The 27,973-nt window shown below is 37.8% G+C and overlaps 1 protein-coding gene across 1 annotated transcript; it reads left to right on the plus strand.

The window, feature by feature from the left end:
* Positions 1-331: 331 nt before the first annotated feature.
* LOC131592747 (phosphatidylinositol 4,5-bisphosphate 3-kinase catalytic subunit gamma isoform-like) lies at positions 332-27,952 on the plus strand. The gene is made up of 11 exons (XM_058864484.1): positions 332-372; positions 1,569-3,584; positions 7,671-7,736; positions 7,842-8,067; positions 10,761-10,864; positions 13,158-13,304; positions 14,530-14,620; positions 17,618-17,748; positions 18,348-18,459; positions 20,550-20,707; positions 27,821-27,952. The coding sequence occupies exons 2-11, from the start codon at positions 1,581-1,583 to the stop codon at positions 27,950-27,952; spliced, it is 3,171 nt and encodes a 1,056-aa protein (XP_058720467.1). The 5' UTR covers positions 332-372; positions 1,569-1,580.
* The last annotated feature ends 21 nt before the right edge of the window (positions 27,953-27,973 follow it).

Below are 27,973 nucleotides of genomic sequence, written 5' to 3' on the forward strand. Positions count from 1 at the left end.
TAAATACCTGATTTGAATTCATTAAATTTATTTCCCAGCTTATTCTTTGCTATTTTTAAAAGGCTCTAAACATGTCTTCTATACATGTGTGTTAAATTGATGTACTGTTGGTGTATTTTTACTGTTGTAACAGGAAAAGCATTCTGACTTCTTTTAAAATGAGCAATCATATGTATAATCAACTTGGTTAAAACTTCCTTCCTGGTAAGTGCAGCACTTCCTTTGCATCTGGATATGAGAGCGAGCAAGAAAAGCAGAACAGCTTAAACAAAGAAATTTTTTGTGTGAATGATATTCTTTTAAAAAAATAGGAACTACAAAATTTAAGCAAATGAGTCATCTTCAGCAATTCAGCCTTTGTTTTATAAGCAGGTAATATTTCCATATACTTTGTAAATTATAGGGGTGGTGTGTCCACAGTTGCTGCTTTCTGGAAGTCAAAAGAAGAATTTTAGTTAGCATTCTATGTTGTTAGAGTTTAATCTTTTATATTTTTATCTGCTTCTTTTATTATCTCCTAAGGCATCATTACACTGTCTTTACTTTTCTTCAGCAGTTAAAGATTTTACGTGTAGAAGGTGTTGCTTGGAAAAGAAGTTCAGTATGTTGCTGTAATTTGGCTTGTGCGAGTGCACTCGATCAGCACTGAATAATTTCCGTTTTAATATTGGTCAATGGAGATTAACTGAGTGTGCTGGTTTTGCATTATACAATATTTTTTGTTTACTGAATGCTGATAAGGTAGGTTACTCATGTTTAATATTGTTTTGCTGGTGTTTTAGGTGTGATTTGATGTATAGAGTAATAAATCAGCATCAGCTTGGGTGATTTTTCTTCTGTAACAAACTAGTAGTTCATGTTGGCAGTGTGTACTTTGAAAATGGATGGATATTATCAGTCTGGTGAATTAATTTATTTAAAAGAAGCACATCTAAGGATACTCACCTTGAATTTAGATGAATGTTAAAATACATCTTCAGAAATAGTCCCTGATTTTGCATCCTAAGGGCTTTTTTTAGGTTGAAGTCCTGTTTCCTCATCACTAAAAAGAGAGGCAGAAGAAACTGGGAATAGGCTCATGTCTGTCCAGACTGCAAATAAATTGCTTGTTTTGTTACTTTCTGCCATTCCTGGAGCTCAGTGGGACCGCATTCTATTCATGTACAGGAGTGTGTCTTTTGATTTCTATGAAAACCCACTTATGTTAACATCAGCAGCATCAAAACAGATGAGATAGAAGTAGAATCAGTGCTTGATTGAATAGAAGCAAGAACTAATCAATATGGAGGTTGCACATTCAAACTGCTTATTCTCAGTAAAATCTGGGCAGGATATTTAAAACCTCTATTTTAATTACTTAATCACTGAAGAGTTGGTTGGGGATTTTTTTATTTATATTTGGTATTGAATTGAATAGATTGCATCTGAAGTGGTTTATGTAAATCAAGTATTTGTGACCAGAAATTAAGGGGAAGTAGAAATATAAAAAATGTATACGAAAAATTAGAAAGTAACAGTGAAGATAAATGTAAATGAGAAAGTAATCAAGTAATTGTATGTTTTGCTAGATATCTTCTGGCATGGAGTTGGGGGATCATGAACAACCTGTTGTTATGAGAGAGGAAAACAAACGAAGGAGAAGAAGAATGAAACCTCATTGTACATCGAGTAGTTTTTCATCAATGGAACTGATACCCATTGAGTTCATTTTACCTACAAGCAATAAACATACTAAAGCACCAGAAATTATGTTACTCGAAATAGCTGGCAACTGTACGGTTGAGCAAATGAAGGCACAGATTTGGATGCGTGCAATAGAGATGAGTCAAACCACAGACTTCTACCATGCATTCACGCCAGATCAGTTTATTCTTCAGTATCAGAAGAAAGGGCAATGGTATGAAATTTATGATAAACATCAAGTATTACAGACATTGGACTGCATATTGTACTGGAAGGTGTTACAGAAAAAGGTAGGCAAGATCTATGTTGTCCAGAAACAAAAACCATCAGAAGAAGTTCAGGAATTTCAGCAGCAACTTAATGATTTAATTGGTTATGATGTCACTGATGTAAGCAATGTGCATGATGATGAACTAGAATTTACCCGACGCAGATTAGTCACTCCACGAATGATAGAGGTAGCCTGCAGAGATCCTAAATTATACGCAATGCACCCATGGACTACATCTAAGCCACTCCCAGAATATTTATTTAAAAAAATCACTAATAATAACATTTTCATAATCATACATAGAGGAACTACTAGTCAGAAAATTAAAGTGTCAATAGATGACACTCCAGATATGATTCTCCACAGCTTTTTCACAAAAATGGCAAAGAAAAAGTCTTTGATGGACATTCCTGAAGATCATAGTGAACTGGATTTTGTTCTCAGGGTTTGTGGCAGAGATGAGTACATTACTGGAGAGACACCAATCAAAGATTTTCACTGGATAAGACAGTGCCTTAAGAATGGGGAAGAAATCCACCTTGTCCTTGACAGTCCCCCAGACCCGAATGAAGATGAGGTTCGGAAGGAAGAATGGCCCTTGGTGGATGATTGTACAGGAGTTACAGGGTATCATGAGCAGTTGACAATAGATGGAAAAGATCATGAGAGAGTCTTCACTATCTCTTTGTGGGATTGTAATAGAAAATTTAGAGTGAAAATAATTGGCATTGATATCCCAGTTTTACCAAGAAATACTGATCTTACTGTATTTGTAGAGGCTAACATTCAACATGGGCAGCAGCTCCTTTCACAGAGAAGGACTTCATCAAAGCCTTTTACTGAGGAGGTTCTGTGGAATATTTGGTTGGAGTTTGATATCAAAATCAAGGATTTGCCTAAAGGAGCACTTCTGAATCTTCAGATATACTGTGGCAAAGCACAGGGACCATCTGCAAAAACAAACCTTCAGTCACACGAATCCTCTAACTCTGATGCAAAATGCAAAACCCAGCTTCTCTATTATGTAAATCTTTTGTTGATAGATCACCGTTTTTTGCTACGAAGTGGGGAGTATGTGCTCCACATGTGGAAAATTCCAGGTAAGGGGGAAGAACAAGGAAGTATAAATGCAGACAAACTCACATCAGCAACTAACCCGGATAAAGAAAACTCAATGGCTATCTCTATTGTGCTGGACAAATATTGTCACCCAATTGCCTTGCCCAAGCATAGGATATCATCAGACCCCCAGGGAGACAGGACCCGAGCTGAAATGCCCAACCAGCTTCGCAAGCAACTTGAAGAGATCATAGCAACTGACCCACTTAATCCACTTTCTCCTGAGGACAAAGAACTGTTGTGGCACTTTAGATACGAGAGCATAAAGCACCCCAAGGCATATCCTAAGCTGCTTAGCTCTGTGAAATGGGGACAACAAGAAATAGTGGCCAAAACATACCAGTTACTAGCTAAAAAAGAGATTTGGGATCAGAGCACTTTAGATGTTGGACTCACAATGCAACTTCTGGACTGTAACTTCTCAGACGAAAATGTCCGAGCAATGGCAGTTCAAAAACTGGAAAGTTTAGAAGATGATGATGTTCTTCATTATCTTTTACAGCTTGTGCAGGTGAGGTGTATTTGCATTCCTGAGCTCTGCCTTCCAGAAATATATTTGCATTACCTGATAATTTACATTTCCTATTTTAATAGGTCTTGTTAGTATTCCCTAGTTTTGAAGTCTTCAATGTTTAGTCAAAGCAGTGGTTGTAATCAGATTAATGCAAAATACACTTTTTCTGCTTTTTGCCTTTTGCCTTTGTTGATGTTTTTGTGGTACCATTGCTTTGTGTCTTACGATTTGCAGCTTGTTTTTACAGTAGTAATTTTTTCTGGAAATGGTTAATGCCAGTACAGCTGAGATGGGAATAAATCCTAACTGTGCTGTCTGCAATCCTGTTCATATCGGGTCTGAATTATACAGTACTGAAGAGTTGTTGACTGACTTTTCTGATAATTTAGAAAGAGTGTAGATAGAAAACAAACAAATGCAGATGTTGACATGGGCAAAGCCTGAAGGAAACTTTTAGGTCAAGAACACCAGTGGATGCAGCAACTTCAGTCCTGTGCTGTTAAGGAGAGTGAATTTAGCTAGAAATTCCGCCCCCCCCCCCAATTTTGAAAATAGCTGAAGAGTTGACAGGACTACATCCTAAGATTAAATCCTTCTGGGAACTTGGGTGCAAAATTGTGGTTCTAACAGCAAGGTATCGCTGCTGTATTGATTTGAAACACCTTGTGTGTACGTCTGCCAGATCAAATCCTGGGAAGGTTTATATCAGTTACACAAGAAACTTGGTTTGGTTGCTTTTCTCTCAACATGATGCCATCAGCTGGCAGTGGCAAAGTCTCCTCTGGTGTCTAATGGAAGGTGTAACCTTGTGTTCTTCCTGGTAAGCACAGCCCCTGGAGCCAGGTAGGTCTGCAGGCCTTTTACACCTGACAGGGCAGTGTTTTGCATGGAAAGACTGTTATTCCTCAGAGCAGGAAATTCTTTTTTCAAAAAATCAGAGGACTACTGCAGCTAGCCACTTTTTACTTCTGCAGGTTCAGAGAGAGCCCAGAATCCCAGGAAAATGAAGTTAGTATTTCAGATTATGCTGCACATTGGTAGTGCTTTCAACAAAGCCTTTATAGCCTTGTCTTTGCTTGTCTGAAGATTAGGCAGAATTTATGCACTTCTGCATTAACTAAAGGAGTTGCTACGGTTGCCTCATTGGGCCTCCCACATAGCTGCTGCTATATATATGCTTGGCTTGTGAGCTTTTGCTGTCTACATGTGGCTCAGCAATTCTATTCACTTCTTTTTTATATCTAAATTAGGAGTTTGGGATGGTGATTGGTTGCTGTCAAAATGCCTGAGAAAATAGAGGAAATACTGGGGTTGTTTCCATTTTTTTTTAAATTGTTTGTTTTGAGGAAGTACAAATCTGGTGAGTTTTAAAAATAATAAACCTTTCTAACAGTTAAATAAAATATTGTAGCATAAAATGATAGTGCCTTAAGTTCACTGTGTCATTTTTAGTAAGTGGTGTTGTAAGAAATAATGAGCTTACCATCCTTAAAAATGAAAACCATGCTAGATTCCAACTTTTACCTCTCTGCTGCTTTCCTTGTCTTTATTTCTTAGCTAACTATGGAGCATAAGCTGTCAGCATTCTGCAGCAAAGTTTTGGTATGACAGTGTATTTAAAATCTACATTTTTCAGAGAATGGATGTTCTCTGCTCCAGTGGACACATCTCTTCTGCAAATGGTTGTCACTTTTCGAATGAATACCTTTATGAAAGCTCTATGGCTTATTTCACTCTGCACAGGAAATTCCCATTTTATCTTCTGTGGAGTTAGAAATCAAGCATTTTATTTCCCCACAAGTTTATTTCAAATAGAAGCAGCCACACCATAAATGAACCTATTGAGCTTCCTATGTCTGTTCTTCTCTGTACAGTTGATAAAGCGTGGATAGGATAGTTAAAGTGCAACAAAATTCTTTGTAAGATAAACACCAAAGGCTCTACTGCATGTATATGGCAGTGAGTAAAGGCCCTCTGCTGAACTGACAAGGAAAAGGTACACACACTGGTGTGTCAGCAGATATTTTTTAATGACCATCTTTTATTGTTGCTGTGCAAAAGTTCATATTTGACTCTGTGAAGAAAAAAGGGCTGGATTTTTAAAAAACATCAGCTCAATAAGGATGGTCATAATAAGTTTTTTAATATTGTTTTATGTTAAAATATATTTGCAAGTTCAATAAGGAGGTTTTGGTTTGAAGTAAAGGTCGGTTTTTTGTCTGTATTTCAGCCAAAACTTGTTTTTCAAGGTCATGCAAACATTAAGCATAGTATATACCAGAGTGAGGTTTATAACAGGCTTTCTTGGAACTGTAAGAAAATCTATTTGAATTTTTGTGATAATTATTGCTTTTGGGCAGCTTACTGCAGTGAAAATTAATTTGTACTAAAAACCCCTCATGCCTCATAATCTCATGCACAAAGTAAAAGGATGTATATATTGTTATATTTGTGAATTCTCATTGTTTTTCCTAAATAAGTTGATGTTGTTTGGGATATAAAACAGTACTGCAGAGACTGTCAAGACAGTTCTTGCAGAATTATGATACAGGAGAAGGGCAAGTCTGGTGCTTGGCTTTTTTGTCTGTCTGATGCTTGGCTTTCTTGTCTTTCTCTTAGCCAGCAGCTAGGAAGAACGTGTCTTTGTAACATTTTTATAAGTTGCCTCATTCAGGAAAGTTGACTTGATTTTTTTTTTTTTCTTTTGATTAAACCCACAGGAGGATTTACATTTCAGAAATCATGTTGATATCTTAATAATAAAAATGCAACTGTGTGCCACAGTAGTTGTAAAAGTTTATAAAACTATGATTTGTTTGATGAATTTAGCAGACCTTTGCTGATGGCTTGGTTGCTTCTTTGCAAACTGCAGACTGCAGTGATCTTGAAAGAGCCATTCTATTCTATTCTATTCTGTTGAATAACTGTTGCATACTTTGTTGCTTCTGAAAGCTGAGCGTACTACATGCACCCAGCTCTCTGCGCATCCCTTTGTTTTCCCTTAATCTCCCTACAGGCTGCTTCCTGGCACTCTATTTCCAGAACCCAAAGCCATTCACCAACCCCCTCAGTCCATGACAGGGATTTTGTGACTCTGATTCATAGACTGTATGCTTCTTATTTCTCTTTTGTTGCCATGGGATATAAGTGCATACTTTTTTCCACCATTAATCTGAATACAAACCTTCTATAAGCTTGAATTCCTCAAGCAACATGGAAGAAGGTTCTGGAAAAATGAGTTGAAGTGGAAAAGTTCCCTGGTACTACCCAGAATTTGGAAGTGTGATGGTTTTCTGGTAGACCAATTCACTTGGTTATTGGGATGGAGGAGAGAATAACAGAAAAAAAAAAAATTCCAGTGCTGTTGTTTACTTTCCCCCCCACCTCCATTTTTGGCAGTAACTGGGAAATGTCTGTGGGCTTGGGTGGAGGGGAGCAGCTTTTGAAAGAGAAAAATACTTCTGTTTACACAGTAAGTAAAAAACAAAAGGTCTGGTCAAGTCTTCCTCTTACTTGTATTTCATTATTGTAGGATGTGTATCAGAGCTTTTATTCTGTCACCCAGTTACAGAATAAAGGCCAGATAAGTGCTCTAAAAAGCTGCTCCTGTATCCTGTTTTTTTCTGGGGAACCCAGCAGTGAATCCTGGTGCCCTAGTCTCAAAGCAGCGGATGTTGACCAAAACCAGTATTTTATTATTGAAATGTTTTATTAAAGAGTTGTTAGAAATACTTTATTCCATCTGACAGTAATCATTTCAAGCATTCTCAGTATCAGTCATACTGCAGACTGTTTTTTTATCTTGCAGGTTTTTGCCAAGAATGATGTTGCTTTGTGCATATGCTTAGGTTGCACTCTGGTTAGGTAGTCCACACCATGCATTGTCATATTAATAATAAACCTGAAAAGAGCCTGTTGCAAAGAAAATGTGCTTCTTGAATCAGACAGAGAAGCCTGAAAACGGCCTGCTTTGTTACACATTTTCTACTCCTGCAGCAGTATGTTCTCTAGATGTCCTTGGTTTAGTCAAAGCAGTGGGATCTTAAATGTGTTAACAACATTTTCTATGTTTGTATTACTCAGGCTGTGAAATTTGAGCCATATCATGACAGCGCATTAGCCAGATTTTTGCTGAAACGTGGTTTGAGAGTAAGTACTTCAAAATACAGCCAACTTATGCTGAAGTTGCTGGCATTATTAAAACCCTTTGTCAAGAAATGAATGCTAATTTTTAGTGTTTTTCTTTACCTGTAGAACAAAAGAATTGGTCACTTCTTGTTTTGGTTCTTAAGAAGTGAAATTGCCCAGTCCATGCACTACCAGCAGAGGTTTGCAGTCATCCTTGAAGCCTACCTTAGGGGCTGTGGAAAAGCAATGCTGCATGATTTCATGAAGCAGGTTCAAGTAATTGAATTGCTGCATAAAGTCACAATGGAGATTAAATCAGTTTCTGCAGAAAAGTATGATGTTACTTCTCAAGGTATTTGCTAACAGGCATTTCTTTGTTGTTAATATTGTTTTTTCTCTTATGGTGTGAAAAACTAGGCAGCAAATTGTACTGTTCATTAAGAAAATTTGTGGATAAATTGCTGTCAAAGGGCATAATTTTTACTTTCTTTAAAGTGTGAGTGTAAGTTAATAATGATTGAACCAGTAATAGATTTGTTTGCTCATTTCACCCCAAAATGGGAAGAATATCAATCTTCTAGACACCCAGTACTTTCCCAAGCTTTGGCTTATCTTCTTCAACCTCATGCCATGCCAACTGGAAAACAGATAAGTTCTTGTACATTAACTGAATGCCAGTGCTAAAGAAAGACACAAACATCAACTGGAAATTAAAAGTGACACTTGCCAAGAAATATAACCTTCCTCTAAACTCTCACTAGAAGATTTTTGGCAGGAAGATCAGGGAGGAGGCCAGTGCAGCCTCTGCTATGCCACAGAAGTAACTAGTGGATCAGGGGTGAATATACAGGGCACATCTTTGAGGAGTCCTGTGAGACAGATGTGGTATTGTTATTTCAATATTTATTGTTATTTCAATATTTGTTGGAAGCCACAGTAGGGTTATTCAATGCCTCTTCACCTCTGAGTTTTGCCTGCCTTTTCCCTCCCCACCTTCCCCCCAACTTTCTTAAAAGTTGTTTATCCTCATTCCTGTTGCTTGATTGGTGTTGGGAGTAAGTGCGAGAAGACATATGACAGTATTAAAATTTTAAAAGCTGTAGAAAGACTACGTCTCCCTGCATGTTCAGTCTGGTATGCTCCAGGCCAGGAAGTCCTTGGATTGGAAAGCTTTTCCAGTCTGGCTGTGCAGAAGTGACTGTGGTGGTGTTTCAAAAGGGATTTGAAGGAAATACGAATTTATTCTTCAATATATAGTGTAAAATCTGTTATGTTACCACATAGTGTGAGTTAAGGGACTTATTAAAGCCCCATATAAAATACTGTTTCTAAGCAACTTCCTAAATTTTTTCTTAAAATATTCTATACTCTAAATGTATTTAGTCAGAATCCCATTATTTTGGAAAGAAACGATACCACCTTGCAGATGTACATGTCTGTAAGAGCAGTGGATTCCATAATACATTATCTTTGAAGGATATGTGGGAAAAGAAGAAAAGCTTCAAGGGAAAGCAATCATATTAACACCCACCAGGTTTTGAAGTTAAAGAATCTTTGGATGTAATGTACAGCAGAAACTGAAAGATGACTTATATAATTGACATTTTCACTGAATAAGGCTTCCTGAAACTGTGGAATGTCCTAATGAGGCTGTATCTAATGTAATTTATTCTCAAATTACTGAAGACATATTTTTTTCTACAGGCACCCTTTACTTCTTTTATTTTTAAAAGCGTATATCCTAAAGTTTATTCTGTAGGTTATTGCTTCTTTTTTGTCCCAACATTTCTATGTTCATCATTGTTCATATTTTCAGTCTGAATGTTTTGTCCTGTTTCATTGCATTCTGTGATGCAGTCTCATCTGATTCTTGTATATATGTTTCTCCAGTGTTTGTAGATTCCTTCCTACTAGGTCCATACTATTCCAGTAGCTAATATGTTGTCAAACAATTTCTTCCACTTTTCATTGTAATTTCTTTGCTTATATTTGAAGATAGCAGGTAATAATAATTAAATAAATTCTTAAGATCATAATATTACACCTTGCATGGGATTATCTGCTTTCATCACCCTCTGAGCTAGATGATTTGTCTCCCAAGAATGTGTCTATGCTGCTGTTCCATCACTTAAAATGCATAGCACTTTGTTCTTAAGCCAGATCAACTTGAAAATTGTTTTAGGAAGTGCCTTTAATTGTGTCTTAAAATCAACTATTCCTAATCTTTTGTAGCTTCGGTTGGTTTGCTTACAGTTTTCAGATTACATTACTTTATATTTCAATACTCATCCTCTGCTGAGTAGCTACAGTTTCTTTTAGGACAGTGTTCAGGTCTTTGCCCTGATACAGGGTAATAGCCAGTGTATTGCTTATGCTGCTGACACTCACTAGCTGAGGTGAGCAAAATACATCATGCATTGTAAAATCTGTACTATTCTGAGTGGAAGTTTCAGAAGAGTGAGGTTTTATTAATTCAAAGATTGTGTTTAGTTATGAACATTAAAATTCTTGTTCATATAAATATACAGCATTTTTTTTTCCTTACAGGAATATGAGATTTAAAAGGCAGAACTATAAAACCAGCTCTAGGAGGATAAGGAAATTTAGTGTCTCTGTAGTTTGTGTCATTATGGTTACAGAGTAATTGATTCCAGGAATTCAAAAACCACGAATCTGTCTGCATTTCTTGTCAGTTATGAGGGAAAATACTTTTTGGTGTGTTCTACTGTGTTTTGTTTTTTAAAAGAAAGCTGACATTTTAGTGTAAACTCTTACTGTGCAGTGTTTCTAATACTGCAGAGAAGGCACATGACTTCTGAGGTTTTTGAAAACTTTACCTTTAGGTATCTAAAACAGCCCTGACCATTGATAGTGCAGGTTAAAGAGTTTTTCTCCATTCCTTGGGTCAGGAGATCCAGGAGGAAAACAATTTAAAATGGCAGCTAAAGTGAGCTTTTTAGCCAAAGTATAATGCTCAATAAGTTTGATTACCTATAACCTGTTTGCCTTCCAATGTTTGATTTCATTGTGTTTTCTTTCTTGTAGTTATTGCACAGCTGAGACAAAAGCTTGAAAAATTACAGGGCAGCAAACTTCCAGAAAGTTTTAGAGTTCCTTATGATCCTGGGCTGAGGGCAGGAGCACTAGTGGTAAGTATATTCTGACTTTCTACAAATCATTTAAAAAAATATATTATTTGCAAGTATGTGTCACTTTGTAAAAAGTTTTGCTAATGTGTCAAAATGGCTTATTTCTCTGTGGATACAATGACTTTGCATGGACTCCTTAGGTTTTTGTTCCCAGAGCTATTATTATTTTTCTAAATGTAATGACGTGCCACCATGTGCTAAAAAAATTCCAACAACCCATGAAATTCTAATCATTAAATGGTAATTATACTTTTTCCATTAGTTGAATACAAGATTTAACCAGGTAGCTGACTTTTTTTTTTTTTTTTAATTAAATAACTGAATTAAAGTTTTATCTGATTCAGGGGCTTTGGGATATTCAGTTTCCATTCTTCCAGTTATTTTCACTGTCTTACCCTGATTTATATCTAAACCCAAACTAAGGTTTGGGTGCAGACTTTCATCATACTGACAAAAATGTCCACCTCAGCTGTTTCTGATATTTCAGTATCTCTGCGTTGGTTATGTTAGAAAATACATTATGATTATGTTAGAAATACATTAAGAAACACTTGAGGTTTTCTATGTTGTTGCCTTCAGTTTTGTGGTGAGATTGCAATTGTGTATGTTGACTCAGAGTTAAAAAAAGATTCATAGATCAGCAGGTATGTAGTGAGAGGAAACTGGATCATGCATCTGAAATGCAATGCGAGGCCCAATGTAAAGAAGCACAGTCAAGATCTTTGGACTCGCTTGATGTGCAGCAAGGACCCTACAAGGAAAGAACCCCTTAATTTTCTCCTAGCTAAAGACAGACAAACCATCCAATTTCAGGAATTGCCAAAGCATTGCAATGCTCAAGCATTGTCTAGATATGGCCGTGTTTCTGTTAAATAAACCTGTGCCTTGGGAGATAGGCTATAAGCTGTCTTCAAGCTGAGAGAATTAAACACGTCTCAGGTGAGCATGGCTGAAGCACTGTCAGCACAGAAGCCAATTCAGACATTTCTTATTCAGAAATAAGTTGTGACTTCTTGAATACTATTTTCTTGTTTGTATTTTGTATATTCTCCTACGTATTTTTTTTTTTTTTTTTAGTACAGAAATCATCAACAGTTTGACAGAAAGTAGTTTTTAAAATAAAATATTTCTCTGGATTTTTTTAGTTTTCCTTCACTTTGGAAGTATTCAGTCCTAACAGGACCTTACTAGATGAACTAAACAATAGATTTACGAAGGAAGGTAGCTATGTCCAAAAATTGGTGGGTTAGCTTTTCTTTTTCCAAACTGTATTAATCAAAATGTTTGGTAAAACAAACTAAGCTTTCATGTTCATTCTAAAAGATACTATTTGTCCATAATCTTCAAAACCTAAAATTTTACAAGTCTAAAGGAAATATTAGAAGCAAAATCAGAGCTTCTAGTAAGTCCAAAGATTAAAAAACTTCTTTCCCTTTTGAAAATAAGGATGGTAAAAACTATTTTGTTTAAAACTACAGGCTCAGAATTTCAGTTAATGAAACATGAATATACTAAAATACTCCTGTATCATGAATTCTGCTGCTCTCAAACACTGATTTTTTTTTGGTGGGTTCTTTTTCTTTGTTTGTTTTTTTTTAAATTTTACATGGCTTTATTGTACATAGTAATGTTCAACAATGAATCAGGAGTTCCAGAAGAGAAAGTAAGACGTACTACAGTTGTATTAGCCAAAATAACTGGAGAAAACATTTGAAATATTTCAGTTTCAGTACTAAATTTACCAGTATTGAAAATGTAATAAAACTAAATAGGGAATCTATTTTCCTATCTTATGAATGATTACATTAAATTAGTTTCAAAAATGCCATTTCCCCCATGAATCGGAACAATTTACTAAGGGAATTGAATCAAGCAATCTGGAATGTAGTTGCTAGAAGTCAGAAGGGTGATGATGTGGTAAATTGCATTGGACAATGATTATGTTCTGGTTTAACAGAGCACCTGTCAAAGTGCCTTTGTGAAGATCCGTATTTTCCAGTTTTGTCAGAATCTCTATTCTTGAATCTGTCTGAAGAAGATTTACAAGCTAAATCCAGTTTTGGAAAGTCAAGATACACTTTTTCCTTTATCATGGACAGTGGTTAAAAATTGTGCAGGTTCAAGGAGGCTTTGTGTGGCAACTGAACTCTGTCCTTTACATGTGCTTTCAGTAAATTGCTTGTGGTATAGCTGAGTGGAAGTTAGTAAACTATTCTGTAGCTGCTGTTAAAAAGGTTTCTTGGGTTGATGTTGGCATACAATGGCTAGCAAGCAATTAATGTGTCTTTCACAGATAGAAAAATGTAAAGTAATGGCGTCTAAGAAGAAGCCCCTCTGGCTTGAATTTAAATGTGCAGATCCAACAGCTCTGTCAAATGAAACCATAGGCATCATCTTCAAACATGGAGATGACCTCCGTCAGGACATGCTAATTTTACAGGTATGATAGCTAAAGCTTAAAAAGAATAACATGAGTATTTAAAAATATTTTTCAATTGTTTTACTTTTCCAAAGTGTGTATACCTTGTCTTCAATGTTCATGTGAGATCTGAGGTTGTCTTTTGTATTTAAAACTCTGCATGGCAAGGCTGACTTCAAAACTGGATCATCTTTGTCGTACTACATTTTTTTATGTTACTGTGTGTTATGGATTAACCCTGGTGGGATGGGAGAAGAGGAAAGGAAGAGTAAGAGCAAGAAAACTTGTGAGATGAGCTAAAGGTGGTTTAATAAACAAAGGAGAAGTGGAAGAACAAAGGAAGAAAACAAAACCAGTGGTGCTAAGGCAGTCACTTACCACATGCCATGGGTGGACCAGGTCCCAGCCAGTCCCTGCACAGAAGATGGTTAACCTGCATAACCCCTTCTTCCCTGTTTTATTGCTGAGCATGACACTGTTCAGCATGGCATATTTCTTTGGTTGGCTCAGGTCATCTGCCTGGTTGTGTCCCCTCCCAGTCTCTCATGCACCCCAATCTAGTCACAGTGAGGCTGGGCGAGAAACAGGCAGTTGGCTCTCAGCAGTTCAGCTGGGACACTGGGACATCAGTGTGTTCCCAGCACTGCTTTGGTCACCCCCTAAACCACAGCACAGTACAAGCTGCTCTGAAGAAAAGGAGCTTCATCCCAACCAGACACAGTGCATACTGTTACCCTGGCTTTTCCTGCCATATGCCATACAGATTTCACATTTTGTTGCTCTAGAGACAGAACTTTACTTAGTGCAAGATGGCCTGTTTCTCTAATGAAGTGTTTTTATCATTTATTTATGCAATGGGTGAAGCTAACAAATGAAAGATCAGTAGCTAGAATTACTCTAGTTTCAGATAACTGGTTTGTTAGGGCTTTTGGTGGTATTAATGGGGAATAGTGGGCATGCTTGCTAACGCATTCAATCTCACCTTATGTAGAAATCATACTATATATTTATTAGTATTTTATAGAAGAGTAGAGATTTCCTGGTTGCAGAACAGATGAAGATATGTAAACCCTGCTTCTATAACTGATTATCTTGAATGGCTGCACACTTTCTGTATTTATCTCTTAATCAAACAGCAAAGTAAGTTTAGCCCCATCTTAGAAGTCTGGGCAGCATTATTTGTATGAGTAACCTGTAATGTTCAAATAATTTGAAATAACTTAGCATATACATTTGTTTTTACCAGATTCTTCGAATTATGGAATCCATTTGGGAAGCAGAATCCTTGGACCTCTGTTTGTTGCCATATGGTTGCATTTCTACAGGGAACAAAATAGGTACATGATCACACTTACTGTGATTAGAAATTCAAAATACCATATTTACAGAAGATGTGTATGGCAGAACTACTCTAATATGTGCTGTAGTCCTGAGGTAAACAGCACTTTATTACACCTTCTGTGAGCAGCCTTCAGTTGCATCTTGGCAGTGGTTTCTGCCCTTCCTTGTGGCTGTGATTCCTGTGCAAAACCTTGGCTTGTGCTGCAAGTTTCTCTTTAAGAACATTATTGAGTATAAAACAGCAGTGAAAGTGAGTGACTTATTCAAGACGTATTTTAGTGACATGTATATTTTTTCCTGACCTAAAGCTTCATACCCTATACCACATAGAAACAACATTACTTAACAGGATACTCAGGCAATATTTCTCACAGGGCATTGGTTCCTGCAGCAGAGATTATAAATTTTTCAGAACCTGTGAAAGAAATGAAATAAGAAATCCCAATAAGATTCTTTATAGCTCTTTAATATACTTTTGTAATGTACTTCCTCTCTAAAATCCATTGCTGCATAAAATTTTTTAACATCCTTTTGATTTCAGGATATCTCAGCAATGCAGGAAACCCAAAATCACTGATAAAATACCTGGTAGCGTGACATAATAGAGTTTATTTTCTCCTAATATAAATGTTGTAAAATTGAATTATATTTATTGATAGAATTTTAATAATAAAGGAAAAGGAAAATTGTACATCAAAATGGCAGCTAACTATAAATATAAGGAAAATTGGGGGGGGTTTCTCTCCTTTAGAGGTGTTAAACCCAATTTTTAGAGAGCTTTTTAGGATCTGATTTAATTTTGTTTAAAATTATTTCAAGACAATGTAATGTAGGAAAAATGAAAAAATGAAGGAGAATTCTGCCAGTGATTCTAGCATTTTCTTACTTGAGTTACACACTTCTGTTATTCTTTCATGAATTCTTAATTGATTCCCCATTCTTCTCTCTCTCGGAAATACTATTTGGTTTTCCTACAGAGATGTAAGAATTTAGCATCCTTTTTGCACCACAGTAGGGGCATAGTTAATCATATTAACACTCCTGCTTGGTTTGCTGAGAATACCTGCAGCCTAAATTAGTAATGCCCAATGTAGCATACTTTGATGTAGAGCTTATGCTTGTTTGGAACAGAACCAAAGAGTAGTGGCATGCAAATGTTCCTTCACAGTATTCGCATGTGGTCCTTTTCCAGGCAACTTCTTCCCTCCCTCTTAATACTTCCATGGAGCTTGGGCAGTTTCTGTGTATTGACACAAGGACAGTACCCCACTCTACACTGAGCACAGGGAAACAGTTGTCTTATATCTGGTGCTGGCATCTCCTCCTGCATAGAGCATTCTCATTCTGTTAAAGACATTGCATCCAGTGCAGTTCGTAATTTTGGAAGCATCTGTCCTCTCCACTGCAACTGCCAAGCAGACCTGTGTAGGATGAACTTTCTCTTCTCTCTGTCACTGGTAAAAGATCATATCCTGCTCTCTCTCCCTTTAACATGTCCATATGGTCCTGGCTCTGTGAAGCAATTATCACTACTTACTGTACAGCATCACTGCTGAAAGTAAGAAACTCAACCTGGCTCTTAGAAGAGTCACGTGCCTTGGTACCACAGCATGGTGCATTTCCTGCTGCACTCCCTCCCAGCTGAATGCAGCCCAGCTGAGAACTGCTATCCCTCTTGCGCCTCCTGAGCCAGCTCTGCTCCCCTGCCATCAAGGAGCTGTTGGCCGGCAGAGGGAGATTTGTGAGCACAGGCAGGGAAAGATTTTTCAACAGCTGGAATGGGAGCTGGAGCTCATACCCGGGAGAAAAACAGCAGCTTGACAAGCACAGACCAAAATGCAAAGCTTTTTAATTTGATGGTCTTGGTGATGGATTTTGGAGGTCATATTTCCACAACAGTTTTATGGCAAACATATCCAGGCCACTGTAAAGGCAGGTGTATTGAATACACCTCCAGGGTGTGTTGTCACTCTGTTACAGAAAAATTTGCATATAATTCAGTAATTGCAAAAGGGTGGGATTGTGAATAGAAAGAAATTGATCTGTTTCAGACAGAATCAAATTGAAAACAAATCAGAAACTGCTTTGAATCACTTTGAAGAGAAAGGGGTATTTTTATTTGTTTGCTTATCTCTGAACTGGAACTGAAGCTCAAAAATACTGTTGAACTTGAACCAGAGAAAGAAAAGAAAATATTTTCAACTACCAAATAAATTCAATTAAAATCTGACTTTCTCCCTTACAGACATACCCAGTCTGGACTGCATTTGCTAGTCTTGGCTACAGGGCAGAGTTGTGTTGCAGCCTTTGTTTCTGCATTTCCCTCTAGCTTCTTCTCTTTCACATGCCATGCTGGCATGAACAGGACAAGGCATTGTTTCTGCACCATATTGCTGTAATGTGGCAGTTTGCCTTGGCAAGGGTCTGCTTAGGGACAGACCCCATGGCCCTGACAACCAGAGCGTTCCACCAGCAATCCCACTGCTGTACCTCACTGTGCACTGGTATTTCTGAGCTTTCTGCGTATATGCACACTTAAGCTTAAATTGGATTTGCTGCAGGAGGGCCAGCTCTGTTCCTCTGCCACAGCCCTGGCAACACTTGCATCCCTAGACTACCACAAAACAAAAGCTTTTTCTCAGCTCCTTGTATTTGTGAAGCTGGAGACAAGCTGGGGAAAATGTGAATTGGGATCAGGACAGGAACACTTCCTCTCCTCGGGAAAAGCCTTATGTAGTGGGTCCCCATTCATCATATGATACATCCATTTTAAAAGAGGAGGAGTTTTGATGCCAAGTTCTTTATGAACCCTTGCTGGTTTCAGCTGGGAATGAACAGGAACCATTGCTCCTTGTCAAATAAATTTCTGCTCACAACCTATAAAAGTCTGCAGTTGATTTTTAAACACAGTTTAAAATTTAATTTTGAATATTTTTAATATGATTTGATAAAAATTTAATAACTTCTTCTAACCTTTGCCTTATTTTCTTTAGGAATGATCGAAATTGTGAAAGATGCTACAACAATTGCCAAAATTCAACAGAGTACAGTTGGGAACACTGGTGCATTTAAGGATGAAATACTAAACCAGTGGCTCAAGGAAAGATGCATGATTGAAGAGAAGGTAAGTTCTTTGAATTTTTAGGTAGGATTTTAATTGCACCTTACTAATTTAGGAGCATAGAGCCCATATGTTTGTGTTTGTTACTTGTGGGAATTTGAAGAATCCATTCATTTTCCCTGCACTTAGCTGCGGATGTCTGTGAACGAGCCTTTAGCATCCAGCTGGCAGCCAAAATCCTGAGAGACAAGATGCTTCTGAAATCACTCCTTTATTAAGGGAAGTCAGAAGTGATACATGAGGAGCAGGTTGAGAGGAAATCTAAGAATACTGAGTGGCAATGTGGTTTTAGAGGATTTAGGTTCAGGTTTGGGTGCTCACAACTCCTTTGGTTGTGCACATCCACTGACCTACTACAGCTTTCTGCCACAGTTTTTCCTCAGAATGTGTGAGCTGCTCTATGCTGCCTTTCTGTGCTGAGGGATAGAGCCAGCATAGGGATTGCAGGGCTGTGATCTTGATCTCTGCTGTGCAGTGGTGTATTTTATAAGGCAGTTTTCCTAACTGTTGATATATTTCCACAGAAAGGTACATAACTTTGAAAATTATTGCATTTAGTGCCTGGCATTGAAGCATTTAACATCTGTAAGATTTATTTTTAGTTTCAGGCAGCTGTGGAGAGATTTGTTTATTCTTGTGCTGGATACTGTGTGGCAACCTTTGTACTTGGAATAGGAGACAGGCACAATGACAACATCATGATTACAGAAACAGGTGGGTTATTTTTTTGAGAATTTCATAGATGAGCGGATTGTCTATACTTCACTAGATTTATGTTTCATTTTAATAACTAATGCACTTACAAATGAATGAAGAGACACAAACCAATTCTGTCAGTGGTGCTTACAAGGTCAAGTCCTCCGGTAACATTCAAATGTATTTTCACTCCTGTTGGCTTTCATACAGGCTGGAGATATGTATCATTAATAATGCCATTATTTTCCAAGGAGCAGTTTGACACAAACTAAGTCATTAGAAATGTAAACCAAATTTTTTTTTACTGTCTACATCTAAGGTCTGAACACCAAAAAAACTTCATAAAGCAGGCAGCTGTTCATCTGCCTGATGTGTGGATGTGGTTCTGACAGTGTTCAGTGGAACTGAATTCTATCAGAATTCTGATGTTGCTGGACTGTTTTCACTTCTGAGGAATGTAATCGCTTTGTGTACTGTTGTAAAAAATTTTAGGAAATAAGTGTACATGGAGTGGATTTGTTTTCCTACTAAAATCTCTGGGATGGTTATATCTTCCTGAAGAAACTCACAGTTTTTTTGTACTATAAACTTTCAGAGTTACTTCTGTAGCTGTGCATTGTTCCATCCTTAATTTTACTTACCAATGGAAAGAACCCCAGAACAATCAGTACATGTGGAGGAGTTTTATTTAATCTAAGGAATTCACTTTTATTTTCATGATCCTCTCACTTCATAATTAGTCTCTGATAAGATATAGAAAATGGCTGGATAATTATATTGATTATATTAAAGACAGTTCATCAATTGAAGGCTAGAGAGAAGTACCCTGAAGGCAGAAATAAGCTAGTGGAAGACTACAGTAAAAGTTCAGCAGAAGGCCTTGAGGAAAAAATGACAAAGAAATGCTTTAATTTCAAAGTAGAATAGAATAGAATAGAATAGAATAGAATAGAATAGAATAGAATAGAATAGAATAGAATAGAATAGAATAGAATAGAATAGAATAGAATAGAATAGAATAGAATAGAATAGAATAGAATAGAATAGAATAGAATAGAATAGAATAGAATAGAATAGAATAGAATAGAATAGAATAGAATAGAATAGAATAGAATAGAATAGAATAGAATAGAATAGAATAGAATAGAATAGGAGTGGTGTTAGTTCCCACTGGCAGAACATGAGGCACAGGTCAGTAGACAGGGAAACAGAGAAAGAAGTGTTGTTTTGTTGTGGTCATGAGCAGGTTTGCCTCAGAACTTTTAACAGGATCTGTCTTGAGCCTCAGGAGCCAGAAGGATCTCAGTCTGAGAGGTCTTCAGAGAGTCATATTTGGTAGGCTGGGGGAAAGCTGTCTTAAAATCTGGAACATCTAAGGATGTTCCACCTACAGATCACTGTTAAGTATCTTCTTACATAATTTGATGTTTTATCTTTTTTTATAAATATGCCACTACTACAAATCTGTGTTTTTAAGTAACCATACTCTTGTATCTGTATCCTGGCTGCTAGTGAAAGTAATGAAGTAATGTGGAGAGTAGCAGCACACTCCAGTCCTGTAGGTGTAGTTACCCTTAAAAAGACAGGTTTTCATCACTTCTGTGGGAGCTGATGCTCTACTACTCTCAAAGCTATCCAAAGGGTGACAATGCAGACTTTGAATACACACAGTAGTTTAGAAATCGCTAATGAAGGTCTGTGACGAGAAAACATGTTGTAGTCAATGACATTTGCCAAGGAGATGGTTAGTGCCAGAATCCCATGGGTATTTGAAGCCTAACCCTCAAGCCTTTTCCGTGTAGTGACGTTCTGATTATTACAGGGATGAGGCATAAGCTTTCCTTGGTTGACTTTTGAAAAGTTGTGAGTGTATGTTTAGATAATACAGCAGTTCTTTTAATAACTGCCAAAAATAAACAAGAAGTAATTTTTTCTAAGAGAACAGAATTATGTATTTCCCAAAAAAAAGAAATAGTATTTTCTGCTGAACTTAAGAGTGATCATATATACAAAAAAAAAAAAACAGAGTTGGAAGTACTGTGAATATACGTAACTGTTCTTAGCAGTTTATTGTATTTGCCTAATTGTGACTTCTTATTTTTTTGAAGGTAACCTTTTCCATATTGATTTTGGCCATATTCTTGGGAATTATAAAAGCTTTCTTGGAATTAATAAGGAGAGAGTTCCTTTTGTGCTGACTCCAGATTTTCTGTATGTCATGGGAACTTCCGGAAAGAAGACAAGTCTCCATTTCCATAAATTTCAGGTAAAAGAATAAATATCTAGCTGCAAATCAATTAAGCAATGTTTTTATACCCTCTGAAATGAACATTAGTGCCTTGGTTTTCAAAGATCTAGGCTCCTGGGTATTATCTTAATAAAATGCACTGAATCATAGTACAATTCTGGGATATTTTAGGCCCAACTAAGAGAAAAAAATTATCTGTACAGTTATGGGAACTAGAATTCAAACATTCACAAAGGCACATTGAAAAGCTCATTAGCAGCAGACCAGATAAGCAAGATAATTCTTTGTTTCTTGTCTTGATTGAAAACACTTTGCAGAGGGCTTTAGTGTTGTGCAATTAGAAGAAATTCACAGCTCTAAGCAGAACCTCTGTGGAGTATGAGCAGGTGTGAGGCATTCATCAGCTGCCTTTGCCAGTGTTAGTCCCTCCTGATTCTGCCCTCGAGTTCTGGGGCTAGGACTACTGCATCTGAGTAAAAATCTGTAGTGACTCAAAGCTATCTCAGATGCTGGCTTGTGAAGTGGATGGATAGATATAACTCTGAAATATATGAATGGTGTTAAAAATCTGCTCTATTGCTTCTATTTGAAATTGAGCGCTTTCAAACCAATTTTGATTATTTGAACTAGTGTAGGATCTGGTCAAAGAAGAAGTTCAGTATGCAATTCCTATGTTTAATGAAATTATAGAGAATGTGGTTGGTCAGAAGTACATGTATGTCTGATATGTTATTATTCCTGTAGTCATCTTTAGAGACTTTGATAAAGTGTCTGATTTAGAAAGCAGGTTCCATATAATATCAAAAGAAAAATTCTTCTGTAGCGTGAGTCAAAACCAAAGCCCAACTTTCATGTTCTGGATTCTTTTTGGGTAAACCAGTCCCAGTATGGAGTCTGGTTTTCTAACCTGAGAACCTAATTAAGGTTCTTCCTGGTGGATGATGACTGTGTCCCTTTGAACATATACAGAGTTGTATAGCAAATCTGTGTCTTATGTGCACACACACATACCCATCTCCCTTGTGATTGTCTGTGATGGACAATGGGAATTATCCTAAGATGATAGCACCAGGTGGGTCCTCAACGCAGTTACTTCAGCATTTTGTCTCCATTTGTGGCTGCATCTCAGTGCTTTCACTCACTCATCCAAAAATGAGTGTTTGCCACTTTCAGGCTGGACACATTCTCCAGGTCTCCCTGCCAGGGATGGGGATCCACTTGGATCCTCTTGCAATTCCCTCCTTATGGCATTCTTGTATTAGTACAAATCACATTGTCCACCAGAGACAATCAAAAGGCAGAGAGTGTATGTGTGGAGAGGACCCATGCAAAGAACCTATGATCTTTGGTTGAAGTCACTGCCCAAACTTCTGAAAATAATTAAAGAACCATGTGCAGTCTTTGAGCCTTCATTTTTGCCAGGACTGCATTTATCACAGTGGAGGTGTTTTGAAGGGGACTCATAGATCAAAAGATATTAGGGTGGGGTTTGCCATGGGAAGGGAATGCTGAGCCCATGCTCTCAGGGAAGCCTGTGAGCTGTGCTGTGTACAGCAATGATGCTGTTGCTGCAGCTGTAAGTCATGTGCAGGTGTGGGACTGAAACACCAGTCTGCGGTATGTCATTTCAAAAAAGACCTCTGTTCTGGAAGCAGAAAATAGTTATAAGTTTGCAAGTGTGCTAATGGAGAATTGAAAGGTGTCTGCAAAAGGTAAAGTTGTTTTCATATATATGGATCCAGCTTGTTAGAGTGTCCTTTACTTCAGCAGCCCAAGTACCAAAATCAATCAGAAGTAAGTTTGGTCACAGTCTCTCTTCAACACATCATGCCTCCATCATGGAGACCTGGGTTTGACTAAATGTACTGGGCTTAGTGCTGGCTAAAATCACCAGTGCACCTACTGGAATTATTTACTCATTTCCTGCTGTGAGATATGAATTAGGAGGAGGGCAAAGCAGGCTCAAAACCTAAAAGGTATAAAGAAAACTTTATTAACAGAACTAAAAGAATAATAAGAATCAGAATAAAACCTTCAGAACGCTTATTCTCCCCTCCCCATTACCTTGTTTCTTTCCCACTGACAGCTTAGAGATGAAACCTGGGATTTTCAGTCAGTTACAACCTCTACAATAGTCCTTCATCAGTTCTTGCAGGGAGGAGTTTCTGTTGCCATGCCATGGAGACTTCTCCACAAGAAACAGTTTTCTCGTGGCTTTTTAATTTCCACAGATAGCAGCCACCTTGAAAATCTGCAGTTGTGATGTCCCTCCCATCATTTACAGCTGTTTCACAGCTGCATTCATGGGCCATGCCAACTTCTAAGCATGACCTGTTCAAAAGCAAAGAACCTTCATCTATCCCTGAGATCATCTGCATCCCTGGGAACAGATACCTTCTTTCCCTGGAGGGCAAAGGGTCTTCATTACTCTCATCTCTCTCTGTTCAAGCTTCTCATGGGATCACAGCTACTTCAACATCTGCTTTGCTTCATTATGGATGCCTCTGCTCATGTCTACAGTTTGAACACTCACTCCCCCCATAGTTTTTCATTAATTAAAGGGGATATTCTAGTGTATCATAGTCCATCTCCATGGCCATACCAAAATAATTCCGGCCCAAGACTAGGGCATCTCCTCATTCTCTTCCCATCTGAGACCTGACTTCTTCTTTACTGACCTTGGTGTCTTCATGTTGTTTCTCTACATGTGTTCCCTCTGTCCTTTTCTCTTACTCAAGAGAGGATCGATGCTTTGCAAGTTTCATGTGTGCATTGGAGGAGTTAATATCTCACCCAGGCCTGCGGGCAGTCATACGATCTCTGCCGGGCCGCGGCCGAAGCTGCTTATGATGAAAGTTCTTTGGGACCACGCTGGTGTCGTGCCAAGATCTCAGGGGGCCCGGCCAGAACAGTGGCGGCCGCTCTGGCCGCATGGCTGCTCCCTGGCCCTGCTTCCTTCAATTTCAGCTGCGGGCCGATGGCTTCTCCTCCCTCTGCCCGGCAGCCGCTGGGGCTGCTTGGACCATAGCGGGAGAGGCCTGGCCCGGCCTGGAGCCGCTCCCGGGGCCCAGCGGACCCCGGCTCGGCCCGGGCCGGCAGCGGGGCAGGGTTTAGTGTCAGCAAGGTGCTGCAGCCGTGCCCTGGCCCAGCCTCGCCCGGCCCCGCAGCCTCCCGTCCCCGCCCGGCCACCGCCGGGGTCAGGCCCGGCCCCACCAGGCTGCGCGGGCCGCGGCGGAGCGGGGCCGGCCCGAGTGGTGCCCAGTTACCTCTCCAAGGCCAGAAACAAGAGAGAGATTCCCCGGGCTTTAAAATGGGAATCGCACAGAGGCGGACCTAGCTTCCTTATGGTTGTCAATTCTCAGAGCTAGCCAGCTATTGGTTTCTGCCGGGCACAGAGGGAGCTCTTAGCAGCTTCTCTCAGAAAAATCATTTCGGTGTGTGGCTTCTTCTTTCCTCACCAAATATCAATTAACGCAAAACCAGCACACTAAATAAACTTTTTGTTACTCTGGTACTAATTTCTGAGCACTGCTACCATCCCACTAATGCAGACAGTTTAGGAATGCTAACGTTTAGGAGTGATAGCACCAATGTAATTTCCATTTCTACCTTAGCTAGATAAAAGGTGATTAGTGTGTTTTTACTGTTGTGAGATGTGATGGGGATATGAGATCTGGGCATTTTAAGTGACATGATTTTGGCACAGGCAACAATAAACTGGCCAAAAAAATGTAAGATCATGTATAGTTCTGCTGCAATAGCTAGGGTTTATAAACCACTATTGAAGTAGTACATTCAAAGTATTTTCTGTCTCAAAGACCTGTAAAAAGAAAGTTAAAATACTTCTATACAAGTAAAAGCGTAACACAGAGCAAGATTTGCATGACATGTTTTGCTATGAAAAATGTATGTTTTAATTACATGACCGGAGTTTAAAAAAAACCCCAAAATTGTAGTTTCACTTTTCAGTTGACTTGTTTTCATCATATTTCCTAATACTAATGGATTCATTTAGTCTGCCTGCTGATTCATTCATGTATTAATGGAAAAGTCTCAGCATTTATCCTTCATTAATTTTTAAGAGCATTTCTCATTATTTTGTACTTGACTACATTAAAACAGTTTGTACTTCAGAAGTCTCCTTTGTTTTTTACAGTCTTTGTTGTTTTTAATGACTTAATAACCTACTTTTATAAAATTTTATTTCTTTGTTATCCACTGGACATAGTCCATACAGATGTGTTAGCCAGAGCTCATATTTCAGATGCTGGAGAAGGTTAAAATGACAAATAGCTTTGACCAAAGTTCACTGCAGAAGAGTAGTTTATTAGTAGTGCACTTCTGAGGCTGCCAGTGGCCTGGTCACTTTTCTGAACTAGCAATTAGTTCTTAATCTAATTTTGTTTCCCTTTTTGTTTGCATTTGTTATGATGGTTTAATGAAAATTAGAGGCCAGAGATTATTAATGATACCACAGAAATTAGAAGGAAGCAATATTTGATGGGCTTTTTTGTCATCACAAAAATGTATTTAAGCATAATTTAACCTGAGAAGGCAAGTATTTCTCTGTTCCATCTATGAATTTTTCAGCTGCCATGGTATTGCCATATATCTCTTGCTCTAAGTATTGTATGTGGTAGCATTTCCTTTCGAGCCTTTGGCTGGAGCCCATCAGTTTTCTTACTTCTATGCACACACAACTTTCTCACTTCTTACTTGTAGAAGCCTTTGAGTAAGCCTCATCTAATATCTTCATGGTCTTTTTTGAGCTTTGTCCATCTACTTACTATTAATTTGCCTAAAACTGTCATTTTGTCTTTGATAGTTTGTGCATTAAATTATGAGCTTTTTTTTATTCATTACATTTAATTTACTTAATTCATTATTTTTTCATCACTCTGCTCACTTGATATTGCACAAATCTGTATTTTCACTGCTAATCCAATTCTTCTGTACTGTTTCTTTACAAAATCTCATGTATTTAATTGCCAAAGGTGACAGAAAGTAGAAGGGTACACAATTCATCACTTTTTTGCAGCATACTGTAGCGGAAAGGAATGGCCTATGTAACAGAACTTGGACACTTCATATTATAAAAATGCCTGGATTTCAGGATAATAATAATTAGGACAGTTTCAGGCTTTCAAAATGATTTTTCCTTTTTTTCTTATTGGGCAAAGGGATTTTGTTTTCTCCTCAGCTCCTCTCATTTTGCCTATGGCTTTAGATGAGTTAGCAGCTTTCTCCTTAATCCCACGGTAAACATGTACATATCCTTGACACATACCTATCGCTGGGTTATTTTTGGTTCTCACTGCCTCTCTCAAAAGTGTAAAAATTCCTTTTCTTGGAAGATACTAATGCAAAACCACATTCAGTTCCTGTCTGAATAAATAACTGTAACAGACAGATGCAGATTTTTTAAATCTTTTGAATTCCTGGAAGGACTGCCTTTGAGATGCAGTGATACTGGATTTTTCCTGACTGCGTAATTGTTTTTCTGTCTCAGACACCCAAAGCGGTGAGATGCATCATCCATACAGAAATGTAAAACCTTCTTTGATATAACTATAAAGACCTTTCATCTCTTTCAAGGGTAACAAAACACAGACTAACTCTTGTGACAAGATTTCTCTGTTTGAAGTTGATAGTACATAAGTAAATTTTCTTTTTTATTTTTTTCTCCTGCTATAATGGAGAGAAACTATTCCCTGTGATAAGGTGATGGTGTTTTCTATTGTAAATTGTGCTTTGACCATTACATTTAATCTTCTTCTGTGCTAGAACTAAACTAACATTTGAGTTCATAAATATGATCTTATTTCAGGACAGAATTTATTTGGGAACAGGGTAAAAGATTTAAGTTCCCAGGCAATACTAAAAAAAAATAAATTGTACAGACAGATCTTCAATATATTGTTCTTTCTTCCCTAGTATTTTTCTAACCTGTCTAGCTGGGTGTCCTGGTGCTGCTGATATAAAGAGTGATGTTAAGATTATTTTCTTATTATTTGTGCACTTCTTCCTGTTTCAGAGAAAGAAAAAAACATGTATCTTGTAAAAAATGCCCTGTGTTCTAGAGGGCTGATGGGATTTGTTGGAAGTTTACATTAAAATGTTTGGATTTCCCAGGTATTATTCAAAAAATTAATGTACAGTTGTTGAAAGGTAAAATTGAATATTTATTTGGGTAAAAATTAGCATTGCTTCAGCTGTGGTTTGAATAACCTTCTTGGAAATATTTTTCATATTTTTACATTACCACGTTGCAGACCTAATTTCTAGTTGATTGATGATTGATGTCTTTGTTGCATTGTTCTTATTTCTGCCAGTGAATGAGTTATAAATTTAATATAAAAATAATAATTACAGTTTATATATTAGTCACTTGGGAGGAAATATTATTTTTAAAGCATTGCATGTTTTTCCAAGCTGCAGAAATGTCATTCTTCTAAAAGTTCTGTTGTTAAGCACAGATTATTTATACATGGAAATGAAAAGGCTATAAAAAACACCTATGGAATCCAGAATGACAGTACATAGTGGTAGAAATCCTCCAGCAAGGCAGAATGCCTGAAGACTAGAGCTGCCAGCCAGCAAAATTCCTTAGAACATCAAGCCTGAAAATCTTCCCTGTTAAATAATCTGTCACCACTGCAAAGTTAATAGACATCTATAGAAAATGAAGAGCAATCCCCTGGAGGTGCTGCTTTGTTCATTATCACTTGCCAGCCACAGACTTTAAATGGGAACATCCCAACAGGAAAGGAAGGCAGTGAGTTATTGCTGTCTCTTTTAACAGCCACAGAAAGAGGTTATAAGGTAGCAAAATTATTTTGAAATTCTGGTGAGGCTACGGTCTTATGCTTTAGTAATTAATGTAGTATTAAGAGCTGTTAGTTGTATACCCAAACAGTTCTTGTTGCCCCAAGCTGTGGAGAATGAAGTTACACTGAGCAGCAGGTGCAGAAATTTGTTACATTCATTTCAGTAGAAAAGCTCTGTTGGGCCTTCTGTCTCTGACATACTCGAGTGATTGAATGGCATTGGTTAATGAGAGTCCTGTGAAATTCCTACACCGTCCCCCTCAATTCATCTCCTCAATTAACAAAAAACTCTTCTCTCTCACAGGACGTATGTGTGAAGGCTTATTTAGCTCTCCGGCACCACACAAACCTGCTGATCATCCTGTTCTCCATGATGCTAATGACTGGAATGCCCCAATTAACCAGCAAAGAAGACATTGAATATATCAGCAATTAACAAAAAACTCTTCTCTCTCAC

Source organism: Poecile atricapillus, chromosome Z, assembly GCF_030490865.1.
Source record: "Poecile atricapillus isolate bPoeAtr1 chromosome Z, bPoeAtr1.hap1, whole genome shotgun sequence".
Taxonomy (NCBI): domain Eukaryota; kingdom Metazoa; phylum Chordata; class Aves; order Passeriformes; family Paridae; genus Poecile; species Poecile atricapillus.

Excerpts from the sequence above, each read along its gene's own strand:
- LOC131592747 (XM_058864484.1), top strand. The coding sequence starts at position 1,581 with ATGGAGTTGGGGGATCATGAACAACCTGTTGTTATGAGAGAGGAAAAC. Across the intron at positions 10,865-13,157 it reads TGAGGGCAGGAGCACTAGTG|ATAGAAAAATGTAAAGTAAT; the intron begins GTAAGTATATTC and ends TGTCTTTCACAG. Across the intron at positions 17,749-18,347 it reads GATGCATGATTGAAGAGAAG|TTTCAGGCAGCTGTGGAGAG; the intron begins GTAAGTTCTTTG and ends ATTTATTTTTAG.